Source organism: Pristis pectinata, chromosome 10 (genome assembly GCF_009764475.1).
Source record: "Pristis pectinata isolate sPriPec2 chromosome 10, sPriPec2.1.pri, whole genome shotgun sequence".
NCBI classification, from domain to species: domain Eukaryota; kingdom Metazoa; phylum Chordata; class Chondrichthyes; order Rhinopristiformes; family Pristidae; genus Pristis; species Pristis pectinata.
In genome coordinates this window covers 46,504,210-46,525,694 of record NC_067414.1, presented here as the reverse complement: position 1 = coordinate 46,525,694, position 21,485 = coordinate 46,504,210, and the positions used below count along the sequence as shown (strand labels likewise).

Sequence of the window (21,485 nt, the reverse complement as noted above, 5' to 3'; positions counted from 1 at the left end):
AGATGAACAATTTGATGAGGTCATTAGCTTACTCAATATTTCTGTAATTTATTGGAAAAGAAACATTGGCAGATGGAATTCAATCAGGACACGAGCGGTTTACTGCTTTAGCACTAACAAGGAGAGAATAGACTTTCTAACTGGAGACAAGCTTAAAAAATAGATGAATGCACAAATTGACTTGGGGATCCATCTCCGTCTGTTGTTAATATGTCCTGGATTGGGTAGCACAGGAGTGCAGCTACCACAACTCCAGTGACCAGTATCCAATTCTGACTTCTGGTGCTGCCTGTGTGGCATTTGCATGCTCTTCCTGTGACTGCATGGGTTTTCTTCAAATGGTCTGGTCTCCTCCACACCCATAATAGATACCAGTTGCTATGTGAATTGGCTTGTGTAAATTGCCCCTTAACTAGGTGGGCTGGTAGGAAAATTGGAGTGGGGGGTGTTGTATTAATGGGCACTCAAGGGAGGATGAGTTGTAGGGAAGAGGGTGAGGTAGGGAGTATTGACAGGATTGACTGCGAGCTGGCATTGACTCAATTGGCCATGTGGCCTCCTTCTATGTCAAAAGAAAATATATGAGAATATGGAATAGAAGATCGTGAAAAAGGTTAAATATAAAATACAAGTGTTAGAAGTTGTGAACAGTTCTAGACATCCACTTCAAGGAAGGTATGTTGGCCTTGGAGTGGATACAGTGTAGAATTACCAGAATAATATTTGGACTCTGAATGAAATTACAAGGAGAGATTACACAAAATAGGACTGTATTTCTTGAAAATTAGAAGATTTAAGAGGTACTTTGCTCAATGTTTTCAAGATACTAGGAAATGAGAGGCTAGATGAAAACTATTTCTGCTGGTTGAAGAATCTAGGATCCAACCCTTTAAGAAGTGAATTTATGAAATAGCTCTATATAGCAATGTGTGGCAGATGTTTGAACTCTTGGATCAAGTGTTAATTTAACATCTGGCATTGATAGATTTTATGTTAACAAAAAGTATTATGAAGATAAGGTGGATGTATGGAATTTGGTCACACTAGCCATGACCTAAAGGAGTGGCTGAACAGACTCAGAGCTAAAAGGTGTACTCCTGTATTGTTCTGTTCTATCTTTTAATTTATATTAATAATGAAGATATTTTTACAGAATGTAGATCTGATCCTTATTTTTTCTATTATTAATATTATTCTCCTGAAGGATTAATAAAGGGTATGTAAGAGTCATGGTGGTCAGTCCAGATTATAACAGTCCATTGTTGGACCCATGATTAAATACAAATTGTCGAGAGAGTAATTGTCCAAGATATTTGTTGTGCTGACAGCAGCATCCGATGGTTCTAAATATGAAGAGAACTCGATGGCAGATTGCCATTTGTAAAAGCAGCAGTAAATTATATCACCAGAAAATGCTGGGTATACTCAAAAGGTAAGCTGGTACCTTTGGAGAGAGAGTGGTAAAGTTGCCAGGGGAATAGTAGCCCCAAAATAGGTAAGTTTGGTTAAGGTGGAATGTAAAATGTTAAATAACTGAAACACATCCCTAATCTGTTCACTTCTAGTTTAATAAAGTAAAAACAGACACTGATGGAAACAGTCACAGCTCAGGCAGCATCTGTGGAAAAATATACGGATTTAACATTTTAGATATCTGATCTGAAATGTTAATTCTGTTTTTCTTTCCAGAGATGCTACCTAACCTCCTGCGTGCTTCCAGGATTTTCTGTTTTTATTTCAGATTTCTAGCTTCTGCTGTTATTTTAAGTCAGTTCTAATTTAATGGAGGCTGAATGGGTAACCGACTTCCTCCAGGAGGTTAGTCTGTTAGTCAGATCCATAAGGTAAGCGAAAACACACATCTCTGGATCCAGCAATCCTTGCCTTACATTAGCTGTTGGCTCCCCTCTGAATAAGAGCCGAGACAAGAAGAGCAGGGGAGGGAAGGAGGATGCAGTGATCTCCTTCACCCTGCATGCAGAGAACTTTTTCCACCAGGAGCTTCAATGTCCCTGTTGAGAACCTGGACTCCCTCTTAGTCTCTGAACCATCCCAAAACCTTCTGTTGTGTAGCAGCTAGTATACTTCACACCTTCAGCAGAAGCAAGTGTGTGGAGACTACTAAACCATGCCACACAGAAGTATTACTAATTAGCATTTGTGCAAGTATATACTTTCCTGACTCTAGGCACCTTTAAATCATGGAATTTAGCAATTAGCCCAGCAATTACAGACTAAAACCATACTTTTAAAACGGCACGTCTTATAAGCAATGCACTATTCCCACCCACCCCCCCCAACTTCCATAAAACAACCCCTATTGTGCACAACTATCTTCCTAAATGACTTCTGAAATCTTTGATTTACATCTAGTGACAACACAGTACAGGCACTTCCATCCTGTTACCCATATAGTAGCTTGCATCCTGTTATTATTTGGAAGAATTCAGACTATTTGTTTAAAATTTGCATTCACACAAAGGGATGATTTTTGTTTGAAAACCTTTCAGGGCCGCAGAAGCAAATCCCAGACCTGCCTGGCGACATCCTGCACAGTCCCTGCATTTCTCAACAGCTAAGAAAAGAATTCATTGGGAGTCATGCAATCCTATTTTTATAAATACCAAACCTGACCTTACAAAAGACATTCCCTTTCCTCTATCACCTTATTCCACACATCCATAAGCATGGGGCCATTCTAGAACACTATTCCATCTCTCTATCAATGGTATCTTGCTGCCCTACATTTCTTGACAAACTGCCAGCCAGCTGCCAGTGTCTACTATTTCGTGGAGAACTTAACTATAGTGAGGTCAGAATATCATCACCATCAACTCACTCAAAGAAACTGCTTATCAAAATTAAAATATATGTATTATGCATCTATCAAGTATGGTTAAAAATATAAACATTATTCAAATGGCAAATATTACCTTGGGCTCCAAGTTGTACCAGTTTAGTGTGTTGTCACGCCAATCCCATTTACTCATCTCCACCTCAGTTTCTCCAAGGAAAACATTGCGACCAAGAGTATCATTGTGCCACACAGAGAGATTCAGTGTTCGATTCTGAAGTTCTTGCTTCTGTATTTTGTACTATAAAGAACAGTTCATTAATTAAACCAATCTTGAATGTATTATGAGAGTTTCTTTGAAACTACATATATGGACCAGCAATATTTCCTATTTTATGATCATGCAACATATTTATTTTGTGCATTGGAGAGTTCTTTGTGATCACTGGTTATTTTGCCCATATTTTATCATTGTGCCACACAGAGAGATTCAGTGTTCGATTCTGAAGTTCTTGCTTCTGTATTTTGTACTATAAATAACAGTTCATTAATTAAACCAATCTTGAATGTATTATGAGAGTTTCTTTGAAACTACATATATGGACCAGCAATATTTCCTATTTTATGATCATGCAACATATTTATTTTGTGCATTGAAGAGTTCTTTATGATCGTTGGTTATTTTGCCCATATTTGAGAGTACTTAACACAGTTAATTCTAATTCCTCAATAAGACATTGTAGATGGCCATCCACAGGGAGCCATGAGGTTACAATCTCCCTTTGTCAGTTTCATCATCTTGGAATCAACTAACCCCACAGAAATCCCACTTTTCTCCCCATTCACTTAAGGAAGGTGGTCAATATTAATATTAAGTACTTTGGAAAGTCATGCAAAAGTCTTTTTTTAATTGCTTTCTGCTAAACTTTAACTTTAGAAACAAGTCACAGTTTAAATGTAATATATTCAAATAAAAGAGAGACAAGAAATTCTGCAGATGCTGGAATCTGGAGCAACACACAAGTGCTGGAGGAACTCAGCAGGTCAGGCAGCATCCATGGAGGGAAATAAACAGTCGACGTTTCGGGCCGAGACCCTTCATCAGGACTGGAAAGGAAGAGGGCAGAAGCCAGAATAAGAAGGTGGGGGGAGGGGGAGGGGGAAGAGTACAAAGCAGGCAGGGGATGGGTGAGATCATGTGATAGGTGTCCAGGGGAGATGGTGAAGGTAGTGGGTGGGTGAGGGAGAGAAGATGTAATAAGCTGAGAGGTGATAGAAGAGGCAAAGGGCTGAAGCAGGACGAATCTGGTGGGAGAGGGCAATGGTCCATGGAATAAAGGATGGGGGAGGGGAGGAGAGGAGAGGAAATGGGCAGCTCATCAAGGCAGGGGAAGGGAGCCATAGGAATAAGGGAAGACAAAGGAGTGGTGTTACTGGAAGTTAGAGAAATCGATGTTAAGGCCATCAGGTTGGAGACTTCCAAGGCAGAATATGAGGTGCTGTTCCTCCAACCTTCGCCTGGCCTCAATGTGGCAGCAGAGGAGGCCATGGATAGACATGTCGGTATGGGAATGGGTTGCGGAATTAAAGTGGGCGGTCACGGGGAGGTTCTAGCTGTTGCAGCGGACAGAGCGAAGGTGCTTGACGAAGTGGTCACTCAATCTGCGTTGGGTCTCACCAATATACAGGAGGCCAAAACAGGAGTCCCGGATGCAATAAATGACACCCTCGGACTCACAGGTGAAGCAGTACCTCACTTAGAAGGATTATTTAGGACCCTGAATGGTGGTGAGGGAGGAGGAGTAGGGACAGGTGTAGCACTTAGTGCAGTTACAGGGATAAGTGCCAGGAGGGACATCAGTGGGGAGGGACGAGTGGACAAGGGAGTTGCAGAGAGAGTGATCCCTGCAGAAAGTGGAAAGAGGGGGTGAGGGGAAGATGTGCCTAGTGGTAGGATCCCATTGGAGGTGGAAGTTGCGGAGAATGATGTGTTGGATGCGGAGGCTCGTGGGGCGGTAGGTGAGGACAAAGGGAACCCCGTCCCTGTTATGTCGGCAAGGGGAGGGGGGGTGAAGGCAGACGTACGGGAAGTGGAGGAGATACAAGTAAGGGCAGCATTGATGGGGATGGAAGGGAAACCCCTTAACTCTGGTTTTCTTTTGTATTTTCAAAAAAGTTTTTTGTATTTTCCTCAAGCTCTCACAAAAGCATGCTTATTTATTTTATTATTGGAATTGAGCTTTTCCTGTGGAAAAAGATTGTTTGATTAGACCTTGACAGTACAGTCACAAATAAGAGGAGTTAGAGAAAAATTACACAGAGCACATTTTTGAATTCTATCATCCCAGCCATAGGACATTACTGCAAGAATTTCTCAGGACAATGTCCTGGGCACAATCACCTTAGCTGCTTCATCATTGACTTCTCTTCCATCATTAGGTCAAAAGTGGGGAAAATCACTGACGATTGTATAATGTTCAATTCTATTCCCATCTTTCCAGTAAATGAAGCTGTCTATGCCTGCATTCAGCAAGACCTAGACATCTTTCTGGTATGGGATGATAAGTAGCAAGTAACATTCATGGCACAAAAGTTTTCAAATGAGAGTGTCTAACCACCTACCCCTGATATTTAATGTCTTTACCATGGTTGAGCCTCCCACTATCAATATCTTGAGGGTCACTTTTGACCAGAGATTCATCTGGACAAGATGCATAAAAACTGTGGCAGTAAGAGTAGCTACCCCAAAGGCTTTCCATCATCTACAAGGTACATGTCAAGAGTTTGGTGGAATACTCTCCACCTGCCTGGATGAGTATGGCTCCGGCAACATTCAAGAAGCTGGACAAAGTAACTCATTTAATTGACACCACATCCACCACACTAAATATTTGTTAACTCCACCAACAGCATATTGTGGCTGTAACGTGTCATGTAAAAAAATGCCTGTGATTATTTGCATAGGCTACATATGCAAGACAAGTTTTTCACTGGACCTCAGTACAAGTGACAATAATAAACCAATACCAATACCTTGTAAACCAGTGACCTCTGCTGCCGAAGAAGGACTCAGGCTGCAGGCACAAGGGAACATCACTATTTGCAGGTTCTCCTCTGAGTCGTGTGTGACAAGGAAACACATCTCTGTTCCTTCATTGTTGTTGGATTTAAGTCTTAGAACTCACCACCCAACAGCATTATGGGAATAGCTTCACCAGATGGAGTGCAGCAGTTTAAGAAGGTGACTCACCACCATATCCTTCAGGGCAATTTGGGACAGGCAATAAATTTACAGAGTAAACTGCAGACATAAGAACAACTGAGTTACCAATTGGGATTAATAATATTTACTGGTTCAGTATTCCATTCCAAACTAAGTAAGCCTTGAGAGGAAATGTCATACGAAAACACATTCCCCTCGGTTTTTCAGGATGAACAGTGCTGTTGGTGTTGTGCAGGAATGATGGATAGCACAAGGTAATGTCCCAGTTTAAATGAGAGTTCACATTACCCAATCATAGAATAACTGTGGCAAACCCACTTCTGGATGACTGGGTTGAATGGAAATAAACAACACCATAGTGAGGGAATAAAGGCAGCTTATCTATATTTTGAAAGAATCTGTAAACCCAAGTGTGTATGAACTTACTTTCAGTATTTCATTATATTGAGGATTCAGCGTCGCTTTCTTTACAGATGTCTTGCGTTTGCTTGGCCGTGAGCGATCAGGAAGAAGGTAGGTTTTTACGTAACTGTTTAAAGGGAAAAAATAAATGATGTTTCTAGGTTTTATGTATACACCTCATTTTCAGTCTATAACCCCAATTTTTCATATATTTGTTTAAGTTGCAATTCAAACTATTTAACTTCTCAAGCAAAGAAGTTTTTGAGGAGAGAGGGGAATGCAAGCTAGGAAAAGACCATTGCTTCAAAAGGAAAACCAACAGCTGATACTTGCTTTGAAACTTTAGTTATATATCAATGAAGCATAACAGTATATAACAATGATAGTTCTCCTCAGGCATATAAAATCAATGAAAAATACTTTGTATATGATGGAGTACTTGTTAAATTTCTATAAATCCAGAATGAAGTCTAAATATTTATTGAAATTTTTAACTGACTCCTGTAGATTCTGTTCTTAAGCAAACTAAAATCTTTTAGCTGCATCATCCTTCATATATGTGTACAATTTCTGTTTCTTTACATATGAATGCTAACATAGTATCACTATTCATTAGAGGGACATTCAATGACGATTGCTGTTCTTTTGAAACATTCAGCATTTTAATCTTTCATGTGCAGCAAAGGCTTGTTTCAAATTTAATAATTTGTTTTATATCTGTCCTTACTGACTGAACGTGTGAAAAGAGGTATGACCTATTCACAAAGGGTGGGTTACACCCGAACTCCAAGGGGTCCAATATCCTGGCAGGAATGTTTAATATAGCTGTTGGGGAGGGTTTAACCAAATTTGGCAGGGGGAAGGAAACCAGGATGTTAGGATAGAGGAAGAGGTATATAGGAGCAAGTCCAAGACAGTATGCAATGAAGATGGAAAGGAGGACAGGCAGGTGAAAAGACAGGATAATTTGCTGAACAATAGAAATACAGCAAAATCGGCAGCAGATACTGGTCTAAATGTACTATATTTAAACACACGTAGCATTAGAAATAAGGTGGATGACCTTGTGGCAGATTAAAAAATATGCCATTGTGGCAATCACCGAGTCATGGCTTAAGGAAGGCTGTGAGTGGGAACTAAATGTCCAGGGATACACAGTGTTTAGGAAAGATAGGCAGGTAGGCAGAGGGGGTGATGTGGCCCTGATGGTTAGCAATGATATAAAATCAATAGAGAGAAGGGACAAAGGGTCAGAAGAAGTGGAATCCTTATGGGTGGAGCTAAGAAATGGCAAGGATAAAGGACAATAATAGCAGTGATATATAGGCCCCCTAACAGCAGCCGGGATGTGGACTATAAGTTACAGTTAGAAATAGAAAAAGCGTGTCAGAGAGACAACGTCAAGATAATTATGGGGGATTTTAACATGAAGGTGGATTGGGAAAGCCAGGAAGGCAGTGGATCTCAGGAGAGCGAGTTTGTGGAGTGTCTACGGGATGGCTTTTTGAAGCAACTTGTTGATGAGCCCACCAGGGGATCGGCTGTTTTGGATTGGGTGCTGTGTAACGAACCGGAGGTGATTAGGGAACTAAAGGTAAAGGAACCATTAGGAACTAGCGATCACAATATGATTGAGTTCAGTTTCAAATTTGAAAAGGAGAAGCTGATATCAGGTGTGTCAATATTTCAGTGGAACAAAGGAAATTACAGTTGCATGAGAGAGGAACTGGCCCAAATTGATTGGAAGAGTAAGCTAGCTGGAGGGATGGCAGAGCAGAAATGGATGGAATTTCTACAAGAAATAAGGAAAATGCAAGATAGATAATATTCCAAGAAAAAAGGTTTTGAATAGAAAAATGGCACAAATGTGGATAACGAGAGAGGTGAAGGCTAAAATAAAAGCAAAGGGGGGCATACAAGGAAGCAAAAATTAGTGGGAAAACAGAAGACTGGGAAACTTTTAAAAACTTACAGAAAGAAACTAAGAAGGTCATTAGGAAAGAAAAGATGAATTATGAAAGGAAGTTGGCAGATAACATTCAAAAAGATACCAAGAGTTTTTTCAAATATATGAAGAGTAAAAGAGAGAGACGGGTTGATATAGGACCAATTGAAAATGGTGCAGGAGAGATTATAATGGATAACAAAGAGACAGCAGAGGAACTAAATGAGTATTTTGCATCAGTCTTCACTGTGGAGGACATGAGCAATATACCGCAAAGTCAGGGGTCTCAGGGGATAGAACTGAATTCAGTTAAGATTACTAGAGAGAAGGTGCTTGGGAAGCTAAATGGACTAAAGACAGATAAGTCTCCCAGACCGGATGAGGTGCACCCCCGGGTTCTGAAGGAGGTGGCTTCAGAGATTGCGGAGGCATTGGTGATAATTTTCCAGGAATCAGTAGACTCCAGCATTACAGACCTATTAGTTTGACATCGGTGGGGGGAATTAATCCTCAAGGATGAGGTTATGGAATACCTAGACGTGCAAGGCAAGATAGGCACAAGCCAGCATGGTTTTGTGAAGGAAAGATCCTGCCTGACCAACCTATTGGAGTTTTTTGAGAAAATCTCAGGTAGGGTGGATAAGAGAGAGGCTGTGGATGTTGTGTATTTAGACTTTCAAAAGGCCTTCAACAAGGTGCTGCACAAGAGGATGATTAATAAGATGAAAGCTCATGGAATTACAGGTAAGATATTGGAATGGGTGGAGCATTGGCTGGTAGGCAGAAAGCAAAGGGTGGGAATAAAGGGATCCTGTTCTGGTTGGCTACCGGTTACTAGTGGTGTTCCACAGGGGTCGGTGTTGGGGCCACTTCTTTTTACTTTGTACATTAATGATTTGGATTATGGAGTAAATGGTTTTGTGGCTAAGTTTGCAGATGACACCAAGATAGGTGGAGGAGTAGGGAGTATTGAAGAAATAGGAAGGTTGCAGAAAGACTTAGGTAGTTTGGGAGAATGGGCAAAGAAATGGCAGATGAGATTCAGTGTTGAGAAATGTGCCGTTGTACACTTTGGAAAAACAAATAAATGGGCAGATTATCATCTAGATGGGGAGAAAATTCAAATTATAGAAGTACAAAGGGACTTGGGGGTAGTCATGCAGGATACCCTAAAGGTTAACCACCAGGTCGGATCGGCGGTAAAGAAAGCGAATGCTATGTTGGCATTCATTCCGAGAGGTATAGTGTATAAAAGTAAGGAAGTGTTGATGAGGCTCTATGGGGCACTGGTGAGGCCTCGTACTGTGTGCAGTTTTGGACCCCTTATCTTAGGAAGGATGTACTGATGTTGGAGAGGGTTCAGAGGAGATTTACAAGGATGATTCCCGGAATGAAAGGGCTTACATACGATGAGCGTTTGTCGGCTCTTGGACTGTATTCATTGGAGTACAGAAGAATGACAGGGGACCTCATGGAAACATTTAAAATGTTGAAAGGACTGGACAGAGTAGATGTGGTTAAGCTTTTTCCCTGGTGGGTGAGTCCAGGACTAGAGGGCACAATCTTAGAATTAGAGGGTACAGGTTTAAAACAGAAATGAGGAGAAATTTCTTTAGCCAGAGGGTAGTGAAATTATGGAATTCTTTGCCACGTACAGCTGCGGAGGCCCGATCATTGAGGGCGTTTAAGGAGGAGATTGATAGGTATCTAATTAGTCAAGGTATCAAGGGATATGGGGATAAGGCTGGAAATTGGGGCTAGATAGGAATAGTATTAGTTTAGTTCATGAAGCAGACTCAATGGGCCAAAAGGCCTACTTCTGCTCCTTTGTCGTGATCTTGTGAATACCTACTGTATTATTTTTGTATATTTTTCCCGAGCATTTATTACCCCTTTCCTTGTTTCTCAGTGCAACATGTTATACTTGAGCTAACAGAATGATTATGCACCTAAAATGCCAGTTTTCAATCAGATATCAGAAGCTGTTCAATATTGATCCAGGATATTGTGAGTTTAAATGTCCCTCACACCCTATTGTGTATGCACAGGCCTATATTTGCTATTCTCTGATGGCAGGGGTCATATTTGAATTTACAAATTAGAGAAATTGAATCCACCTGCCCCCATTCTTTGAAATTGACTACATTCACAAAGCTTAAAGAAGTTAATTGCGACAATTTTAGATTATTGATCAAATCTGACTTTTGTTTTGCAGATACTGTTGATCCTGCTTCTACAATATGCATCTCCACTATGATGCAGAATTAAAGGCATTAATAATGAAACATTAAATTTAGTCTTTCAGCTGTGCAGCTGTGAAATTCAATCTCTACATCAAATAACATCACCATATTTTTTTTTAAAATATGTTTTAGACATTTCCTTTATTTCAAAAGTACTACAAGTATCTGAATCTAGTCAGGGATTTGCTCAAACAAAATGCAGTAGAAGCTTTATTTTTCTCATGGGTTAGAGTAATCGTGTGATTTAAATAATTTCAAAGTAGATATTAATCAGGAGCTGCTTGTTTCAAGTAACTATATAATAAAACCTATTCAGTGAATGATTACAGATTTATCTGTTATCAACAAAATAATATCATTTATTGTACCCAATCAACTGAGTTGGAGTTTTTAGTAAGGATCAAAAGGAAATGCTAAAGGAAAGATTCCCATTGCTTGCTGTGAACACATCACATTCATAAATCTGTAAATTAAAAGCAGCTTGGTTCTTATTGTAATGTGTGGCAGATACACACCTATTAACAATTTTAAGTAAAGCACCTGAGAAAAAAATAATCTGAAATATTAATTGCTGAATGGAACTAATTTCACTATAATGCATTCAACATTTAACAATCAATAGCAAACATTCAATTGGCCCACATAAGCATGGCATAGTCAGTTTAGGCAGATGTCACATACCTGCTTAAGAATTTGTTTAAATATTGAAAAGGGTTAATTTAATCCAATTTACTGCCTGCTACCCCCACTCACATATGCAATAAATTAAAATAAATTAGCAGAGAATATTTTGAACCAAATCTTAAAAACGTATCATTTTGTTTGAAATAAAAGCAGAAAATTCTGGAAATATTCGCAGCACCTAGCTTTTGTGGAGAGAGAAAAAACAGAGTTAATCTTTCAGGTTTATGAATTTTAAGGAAGTAATGAACGTAGAAGAGGTAGGTTGGCGATCGTTAACCAGGAATCTCAATTAAAGCATATGACAAGGGATGGGCAATGGCTAGCATTTACAACAGACACACAACAGGATAAGTGGACCAACTGTGGAATACAGGAGAAATTAAAAATTATGTAAGGTTTAAGAAAAAGATTTATAAAGTTTCCAGAAAAAAAACAGTAAGGCTGAAGATTGAGTGAAACCTAGAATTTGGCAAAGGAAGTTCCAAAAATTAGTAAAGAAAGGCAAAATAGAACATGAGAATAAAATAGCAAGAAGCATAAAAATAGACTGTTGGAGCTTCTATGGGTGCGTAAAGAGTAAAAGACTAGTGAGCAAGTATGGGTCCTTTACGGACAGAGATGGGAGATGTTGCCATTTCTTCTTCCTTCCTTATCATTTATTCTGACCACAATTGTGTGTAAGGCACTTCTAACCCCTGCTGCCCCTCCAGCAATGTTCTGGGTCCCTGGTTCTCTTTGCTTCCCAGTGGAGTTATTGGAGGAAAAGCCTTTCTTTGCATAAAGAATGTAAGGACTGCAATATTGTACATGATGTCTTGCTGCTTCCTGCACAGTACCCCTTTTACAGCAGGAAAAAATTATAACCTAATGTCTTTTCAGAGGCCTTGTTTTGTTTTTATTATTTTGTGATACAATTTTTAATCCATACATTAAAATGCTTATATCTGTTCAGTTTTGATAAAGGTCAAGAGTTTGCTTACGGGTCAGAAGTATACTTTCTGATGTTAGCTGCAGCCAACCCTCGGCACTGCTCTACATGGATTTGGAATTCTTTTTTTGCTTCTTCATATCGTAATTTGAATTGTACAGCTCCCTGAACTGGAACATCTCCAAAATCGCCAGCATCACTGTACAGACTCAGTAAACTGCCACTCAGCTGCAATAAGGTGTGTAGGAGAAACCAATGTTATTCTAACCATGAATTCTGAGAAATGCAAGATATTAATACAACCATTCTAAGATGCACAAAATATTATGAAAGAAACTCAATAAATCCAAAATTATTATAAAAGAAACTCAGTAATTCCAGAATTATAAAATAATCCAAGTACAACCAATAATATCAGAATGATCAACAATTCAATTCATTTTTAAAAGTTTGCCACAGCTATAAATGAATGACGAAGCAGAGAGGGAGCAGGGATCAGCATGTCTGGAAGGACCCTATAGGTGGGGTGGTCAGATAACCAAAACTTGCAAATGTAGGGAATCTAAAACTTTAAATATATTAAGCTCATTGGAATTGCATAGTCAACATTCATTTCCAAATAGTTTCAAGCTCTGACCACAAAGCTTTTATTTATTGAGTGGGTTGTTTATGGCTTGAAGAGAAGCTCACCTGCTGCTTTGTTGCAGAACCATTCACTTCCTTCCCTTAGCTGTTGGATTTCCTCAGGTAAAGAAGATCTCATGACAGAATTTTTGGTAGTAATGTTGTTAAAATTTCTATCCCAGTCTTCACCATCAGAAGCCAATTTATTAGCCATGAATTTTTGACCTTATTCTGTCTGCTGTTTGCCCTTTGGATTAAATAGCCAAAAATGTATTGTGCAAGTAAGAGGGCGAGGAATGAAAAGACGAACGTGCAGAAACATGTTAAAGAGTGATCAGAGAGCTAAAGAGCGGTGTGTGTACAATTCCATGAAGGTTGGAGCAGAGAGGAGAGGAAATCAAAAATTCCATGAAGGTTGGTGGGGGGGTGGGGGTTCCATTAAAATTCCATTGTTAATGAGGCAGGGATGCTGGTTGATGGCAGTGATGGGGAAAGGGAAATCAAAATTCCACGGTAATGGAATTCCATGGTCCATGAACCAATGAACATTACCTTGTTATTCCTTTTTTTGCACTATCTATTTATTTTGTAATTGATTGTAATTTTATGTCTTTGCACTGTACTGCTGTTGCAAAACATCAAATTTCATGACATATAAGTCAGTGATAACAAACCTGAAGCAACACACACAAAATGCTGGAGGAAGTCAGCAGGTCAGGCAGCATCTATGGAGGGAAATAAATAGTCGACGTTTCAGGTCAAGACCCTTCATCAGATTCCAGCATCTGCAGAATCTCTTGTGTCTCCGTTTTGATAATAAACCTGACAAAACCTGATTTTGATAATAAATTCTGATCATCAGAATCCTAAACCATTTTAGGGAAGACATTTTGGTTCATTGGAGTCTTTTTGTTTTGCTTCAAATGTTAAGCTCAGCCACGGCAGAAATTTAACTTTTGTGTATTTTGTTTTCTCCTACAATCCAACCAATGGATTATTGGGTATGATTGCTGCTCACATCATAGCAAATTCATTTCTGACTGTAATCTTATTGTGACAGTTTCTCCATGTCAAATGTTGACTCTGCAATCTCAACAAGCTCCATAGGTTTTTAAGTTTCAGATTTCTTGCACTTGCAGGTTTTTGGCTTATCTGATGTATTAAAAATTTTGCAATATTCAATTTTATTTATCCTACCACTGTGATAGCAAGGCAAAGTAATTTTCTTTTACATTAACCTTCAAAGATTGCTGTGTAACCTCAGCGTTAGGCACCACCCTCAGTGAAGCAAGTTAACTCCTTCTCCGTTTTGTTAATGTGATTTACTCCAAGAAGACTTCACTATCCATTTAAACGAAAATCACTGTACTGTGATTGTGATAATATGGCAATATCAGTGTGGTCAAATATCCAGGCCTTGTGCAAAGTCTGTCTAGTTGCCTTAACAACATTTATAATTTATACTTACAGTGCTGCAAAAGCACCCAGATGTATTTGAGCCCAACTCACCTTGGAGGACTTCAGATTTGAGCTAACTTGCACATCTGTCTGCTTCAGGATGTCTGATCCAAAGCTGGATTCAGAAGTTACATCCTCAAAATAATCGTACTCTTCACTGTGTGGATCATTCTGCCAAGTACAAGATTCAAAATGAAACAGCTTTTGAAATTTTCACAATACATGACAGCCCAATGTATTTTTCTTAAACAAACTGGGAGGATTTGTTCACTAATAAATATTTTACAAACAATAATAAGCTGTCCTCTTACAGTGAAAGAATGGGATATGAACACCACATAGAACTTTTAAGATAAACATGAACAATCTTTATTGAGCAGTCCTATGTTCACAGAATAAATTAATGTTTTCCATATTTTACAATGGCGAAAATGCTAAAATTGCTTCCTATTTTACAAGGTAATACATGGTTCATAATCTTATAAAACTGCCACTCCAAAAACTTACTGATGTCAAGATGGGAACTGTGGCCCCGCTGGGTTCTGATGATGAAGTGGGCTTATTTATTTTGACGCTGAAGTCTGAAGGATCATCATCGGGCACTGAAATTGAGAGCAGAATAGTCAATAGTTAACCGTATACTGAACCCGCCTTTCATGAACATTTAAACAGAAGATAGTCGTGTTGATAATGGAAAACTTCTGTTTCAGTTTCCAGTTCAGCCTCGTAAAATATCTCACTGTAAGACCCAAAATAAATTTCCCTCTTTTGTCCAATTATATCCAAACTCTCATTTTGTTTTTTCATTCTTCACATACGGCTCTATAGATAAACCGCAATATATGAATTTTCATTCGAACTCATTCATGGAAGCGTACATTAATGTAAACATGATTAACAATCACCTCCCCCTCAACTGAAAGTATTAATGACCCCTGTGTTCTGATAAAGCTGAAGGATATGTAATCAGACAGATCTCTCCATACCCTTGTGTAACCCCAGTCTACTCAAAATTTAACGGTATGTAATATGTGCAGTTCATCATAATTCTTAACATGTAAAAGATGACTCTGGAAGTTCTGCATTCTTGTGATGGTGGTAGCTGTGTGACATGGTAGCATTATTTTCTAAGCATTTATTAACTTGCACTTTGCTGCCAAGAAAGGATTCAACTGAATGTTTCAAAGCTCATGATTTTTTTTTTAAACAGTCCTGTCCATCAAACTGATCACTGTTTTGTGCTAAACAGCACTTGCATAGTTATTATTAATGATGACATTCAGGTCCTCTTACAAATCTCCAGGACCAATCTGTGCTGTTTTTTTTATTGTGTTGGTGATTTAAATTACTTGCAAAGACAAAGCAAGGAAAGGAATAAAGAAGTTCCACTTTATTAATCCACAATAACTAATACTGCCTGTGAATGGTTTATTATTTGCATATCCATTCCAGAAAAGCTTAACCTGATTGATACCTTTCCCTTATTTTTATTAGATACAAGATGAACATAACTAAGGCTGATAAGATTATTAGCACAGAGATACTTCACTGAAACTCATTGCTTAATGTATGAATGTTAATAACTGTCATCTTCTTAATGGAAATTCAAACTGCAAGTTTCTCTCCAAGTCCCAATCATCCTGATTTGGAAATGTATCATTGTCACTGGGTCAAGATCCTGGAATTTCTTCCCAACAACCATGTGGGAGTCCCTTCACCAGAAAGACTGTGGCAGTTCAAGAAATCAGCTCATTACTACCAGTTTAAGAGCAATAAATGCTGGCCTTGCCAGTAATCGTCAGATCCTAAAAACTGCTAAATCAATAATCAGAAGCAGTTAATTCAACATGTAGTTCTGCAAAGGGAAGCATCAACTTCAATGGAAAGGAAAATCAACTGGCAGTAAAATGGGCAATTTATTCACATGCCCAAAGTTGAACTTCATCCCAAGTACATTACTGATTTGTCAACATTTTACTTAAAAAAATAAAGGCGAGGTAATAGCCATGGTGAGGCACTCCAAAACTGTACAGATTACAAATTTTACAGAATTTTCAAAGGCCTAGTTGTTTTATTTGTTCTCAGGATATAGGAAATGCTGAGAATGCTGCACCCACTGTTCATCGTAGTTGTTCGGAGGGGTTGGTAAATTCTCCCTGAACTGTTGCTAACCCTGGTGATAATGTTTCCTTTCTGACATTGTGTGAGGAACTCCAGAATTCTGCCTCACAAAACAGCTGAGCTGAAGTGGGAAATGACCTGCAGGAAATTTGTTGCAGAAGGAATTCCTTTGACGTACTGGTCTTTTCTGTGCATGAAGGGTGGGAGATGCCCCTAAAATAATCTGGACGAAATGCTGTAGTGTGCAGCTATTGATAGAAATTTGTGCACATGGCTCTTTTATTTCATCTGGTGGAACACAACAGCAGCCTTTTTCAAGTCTGATCCTGCTCTCATTTTGGAGATATGTGGGGAAAATTAGATTAAGTTGTCCTGCTTGCAAATGTCATTGGGCACTTGTATCACCTAATATTTCCACAATACATAGCACAGGATGAGAGTCTACCAAGATAAACTCCGTTCTCACATAAAACTTGGGAAAAGACCACTTGGCCCTTTGAGCCTTCTCTGCCTTTCATCAAGATTATGGCTGATCTTCAACCTTAACACCATTTTCCTGATATTCCTCGATTCCTTTCATACCCAGGAATGGTATTGTTTTGAACCTGTTTTGAATGAACTCAATAACTAAGTCTCCACAGCCCTCCAGGATAGAGAATTCCAAAAGTTCCCTATTCTGTCCATGAAGAAATGTCTTCTCATTCCTATCCTAAATCGCCTACCCCTTATTCTGCGATATTGACCCCTGGTTCCAGACACCTCAGCCAGGAAATGATATCCTCTGTGTCCATTCTGTTGAGCCCTGTAAGAATATTGTAAGTTTTAATGAAGTCACCTTTCATGCTTTCAAAATCTAGCAAACACAGGCCAAATCTACTTGTATTGGTATTGGTTTATTGTTGTCACATGTACCGAGATACAGTGAAAAGTTTTGAGGTAGTCATAAGAAAACAGAATGCAGAAGTCTATTTGATCTCTCCTCATAACAATCCCAGGAACCAGTCTAGTAAAATTGTGCTGCACTCCCTCTATGACAAATCACAGTTTAGGTAAGAAGACCAAAAATATATCATTGTTTAGGTAAGGAGACCAAAAATATATACAATATCATGGGTGAGTTTCACCAAAGTCTTACATAATTGCTGTGAGACACCTTTATTCCAGTACTCAAATACTCCTGCAATATAAGCCAAGATATCATTTTCCTTCCTAACTGATTGCTGCAGCTGCATGTTAGTTTTCAGTGACATCCAAGTCCCTTTGAACACCAACATTTTTCAATCCATCACCATTTTCAAAATAGCCTGCTTTTCTGTTTTGTTTTCCCAAAGAGAAGGACTTTGCATTTTTGCACATTATTCTTCATCTACCATGTCTGGCCCACTCAGTTATTATGTCTGTATCCTGTTAAGGCCTCTTTACATCCTCCTTCCAACTGACAATCCCATCTGGATTTGTGCTTTCAGCAAACTTGAAAATATGACATTTAGTCCCCTCAGCCAAATCATTGATATTGATTGTGAATCGTTGGGCCTTGTCACTGGTACCTGTCTGGTACCTCTCATGTCACAGCCTGTTAACCTGAGAAAATCTTGTTATCCCCATTCTTTGCTTTCTGCCTCTTATTCTGTTTGTTACTTTTAATCTTTGAGGCAGCCCCTCCCCCTCCTCATTCGCCCCACCCCACTAATCTTGCTCTAATTTGCCGAGGCCTATATAAATGCTCTGATCCTGTTTACAGGCCACTCCCAAGCCTCTAATCTGAGAAGCACATTTTCACCACTGACATAGCTGAATAGCCATTCATTTGCTATTAATGTTTGCAGTGGTATGCTCATGATCAAAATGATCAAGGGCATTTCACTGCAGTCACTGTCTAGAGGTTATGGGTACAATAAAATTTCTAGGCCAACACCAGTCATGCTTACTATCCCTCCATCTTGCTTATTCATATGTATGTTAAATGAAATTCAACCCTAGGATTTATACTTCAAAACAAAATAATTAAGAATCTTCATTGACTGTAGATTAGTTGCAGTAGAATAGCTAGTTGAAGAAAAAAATGGAGCTGGTGTTTGGACAACAAGGTTTGATTAATCTATATTCAGCATGTTATCCATTCTGTGTCTCCAAAAAAATTTGAAATCGTTCTGCTTCATTTGCTCTGATAAACTTAACCAATGCATAAATGAACTATCAAGGTGACTCACTTTTTCATTGCATCAGTGTAATATATTAAAATAACTCTTCTAATATCAATATCAATTAAATTACTATTTAGAAAGGAGATAATCCACAACACATGCCAAACCAAACAGCTGTCAGTTAGAATTTTTCAATCTTTCTAAAGGATTTTAATGCACAAATGCAATTATCTGAAAATATAGTTACATTGGAAAGGTTGTAACACTGTTCAGATTTTTCTGTGGTTGCCAATAAAAAAAACATCAGCAGAACTTCAGAATTAAATAAACTGCAAGGTTTGCAATGATAGTTTTAGCACTATTAAACTAATCCTAGTTGTATTCATGGTTGGTGAAACATGGAATTTAAATATTTTTCAGCAGGTGGAAAGTTTGTGAAGTGAGAATTTTAATATTTCAAGTATTTTTAAAAGAAAACATTTTAATAGCTGCACTTTGTGATTAAGGTATAGCCCAAACAATCTGAATTGGCAGACTAATCAGAAAAATTGAATTGCCTTACTGAAGATAAAATTGGCTGACTGGGTTTACTCATCCATATCTGCATTATGGCCTCGTGATTAAGTAATTATCCTGATGGAACTGCTGTGTACTTCCACCATTTGCATCTTTCTTTCTATCTCTAGGAAAGATCTTCATAGTTCATTGCAACTTCAAACTCCAGCTTATTAATAAATGCAGTTGATTCTTAATTGCCTTCGCTGTTCAGGGGCAATTAGGGACAGACAATAAACACTGGTATTCTTTGCAATGTCTGTGTCCTGTGATAAGTAAATACAAAAATCAGAGCACTGACCACCAACCAACAACCTATACTTCAAATGTTGTTGTCACTGATGCTCCACTTTGTCCTTTTGCATTTAGAGTTGTACTTCAAAGCTTCATGTGTATGGATTCCAGTTGAATTCCTAGTTGGTGATTTGGGATTGCATTTAAACATTGAAACAAGCACAAAATGAGACTAACTGGCCCCTTGTTCCTGTTCATGCTATTGTGGTATAACTTACAAACACCATCGTTCCTATAAATAAATAAACACCTAAACATGCATCCAATAAACTCCTTGCAGAGGCAAGAAAGAAAAAAATAAACCAGGCTAATTGAGGGAAAAAAAACAGCCAAATGGTAGAGCATATATGCCATCATAGATTAGGTGAGCTGAATGGCCTTTCTATTCTTTTGATGTTATGTAGTTTATTTTAGAGATTGAAAACTCCCTGCAAAATGTATTATCTTTCAAATAACATACCTAGTCTGCCTTACTTGACTTCAGTCTTCTTTGTTCTGCCTTGCCTGTTTAACTTAAACTATGGACATAGATTCAAGTCTAAATTGTTGTTATTTTAAAGACATTAATCAAATGTCCATAGTCTATGCTTTACTAATTAAAAAGACCCAGCACCCTTTTCTATTATTCATTTAGGCATGCTGGCATTAATTACTAATCCCCAGTCCCTCTGAGAAGATGGTTGTGGGACTTCTTGATCTGCAGTAGTGGTTTTGTATAATTAAGTGGCTTGCTGGATCACGGCAGAATGCAGTTAAAAACCAACACAATTGCAATGGGACTGGAATCACTTGTAAGACAGACTGGGTAAGGACAGCCATGGTTTTTCCCTTAATAAGCTTTAGTGAATTAGTTTGGATTTTTATAGCAGCTTTAAACTTAAAGGTCACTATTAGCTGAAGACAGCTCTTCAGTTGAATAAAATTCAAATTCTCAAACAAAATGATAGGATTGAACTAATTTTCTCTGAATTAGCATAACCATTACAATACCAGAACTCCTCAATAATCCTCATGCAACAAGCTTTCCTGGTGATATCCATGGTTGTGAAAGGGGGAACCAGTGTGTAAAACTGAAAATTGGTTGATGTATGATGGACATTATTCAGCAATGTTTGATCGGTTTGCTAAATGCATCTGCCTAAACTGACTAATAAATGACATTAGAAACTGGCTATATAAGAGAATTTCTAACCCATTGTATTAAAGCACTACGTGATTGAATGTTATTTAAAACGCAATTGGGTATTTTCTGCACATGTAGTAAATTTTCAGATATTCAGTTGGGAAAAAGGTCAGTATGGACAAGTTGGGCCAAAGGGCTGGTTTCTGTGCTGCACAAATCTATGACTCAATGACAAGGCAGGCACGGTAGTGTAGCGGTTAGCATAACACTTTACAGCACCAGTGACCCAGGTTCAATTCCGGCCACTATCTGTAAGGAGCTTGTACATTCTCCCTGTGTCTGCGTGTTTCCTCTGGGTGCTCGAGTTTCCTCCCACATTCCAAAGACGTACGGGTTAGGAAGTTGTGGGCAAGCAACGTTGGTGCCGGAAGCATGGCGACATTTGCAGGCTGCCCCCAGAACACTCCACGCAAAAGATGTATTTCACTGTGTGTTTCGATGTACATGTGACTAATAAAGATATCTTATGAGGGCAAAATTTAACTGTGCATACAAAACAGGCAAATGAGCTGGGCTTTAATCTGAAGAATTATATATGTGAGGGCTGATCTTCTGTGGACAATGCATTGACACTCATGTGCTGTACATTACAGGGGATTTATACTAGACTGGTGCGGGTGGGGTGTTGTGATACATTGAATAATTTCTAACCAAAATGATGTCCAAGCATATGCTATAGTACAAAAATCTTTAAGATAAAAATGTGAGTTATTCTCAGGAAATCCTGAGCTACTTCATTATTTCGGGCAATGGTACCAGATACTGGACTTTAGTAATGAGGTTTGCTGTTAAGTAAAATTCTGGAGTCCAGTCAGTGCATTCCTCTACAACCTCAGTAGCAGTATGGCAGAATGGATGGAAATTAATGTGGGACCCAAATGTACCAA

At 38.7% G+C, this 21,485-nt stretch overlaps 1 protein-coding gene across 4 annotated transcripts in view; it reads right to left on the bottom strand.

Annotated features, from left to right (window-relative positions):
* LOC127575055 (synaptotagmin-like protein 1) overlaps positions 1-21,485 on the bottom strand; it is a 198,593-nt gene that overhangs the window by 12,722 nt on the left and 164,386 nt on the right. For all 4 annotated transcript variants that reach the window (XM_052024688.1, XM_052024687.1, XM_052024686.1 and 1 more), the window contains exons 8-12: positions 14,809-14,903; positions 14,353-14,472; positions 12,272-12,447; positions 6,444-6,546; positions 2,934-3,095 (exon numbers count right to left, since the gene is read on the bottom strand). In XM_052024688.1, the coding sequence (XP_051880648.1) occupies positions 2,934-3,095; positions 6,444-6,546; positions 12,272-12,447; positions 14,353-14,472; positions 14,809-14,903 (656 nt within the window). The remainder of the gene's footprint in view (positions 1-2,933; positions 3,096-6,443; positions 6,547-12,271; positions 12,448-14,352; positions 14,473-14,808; positions 14,904-21,485) is intronic.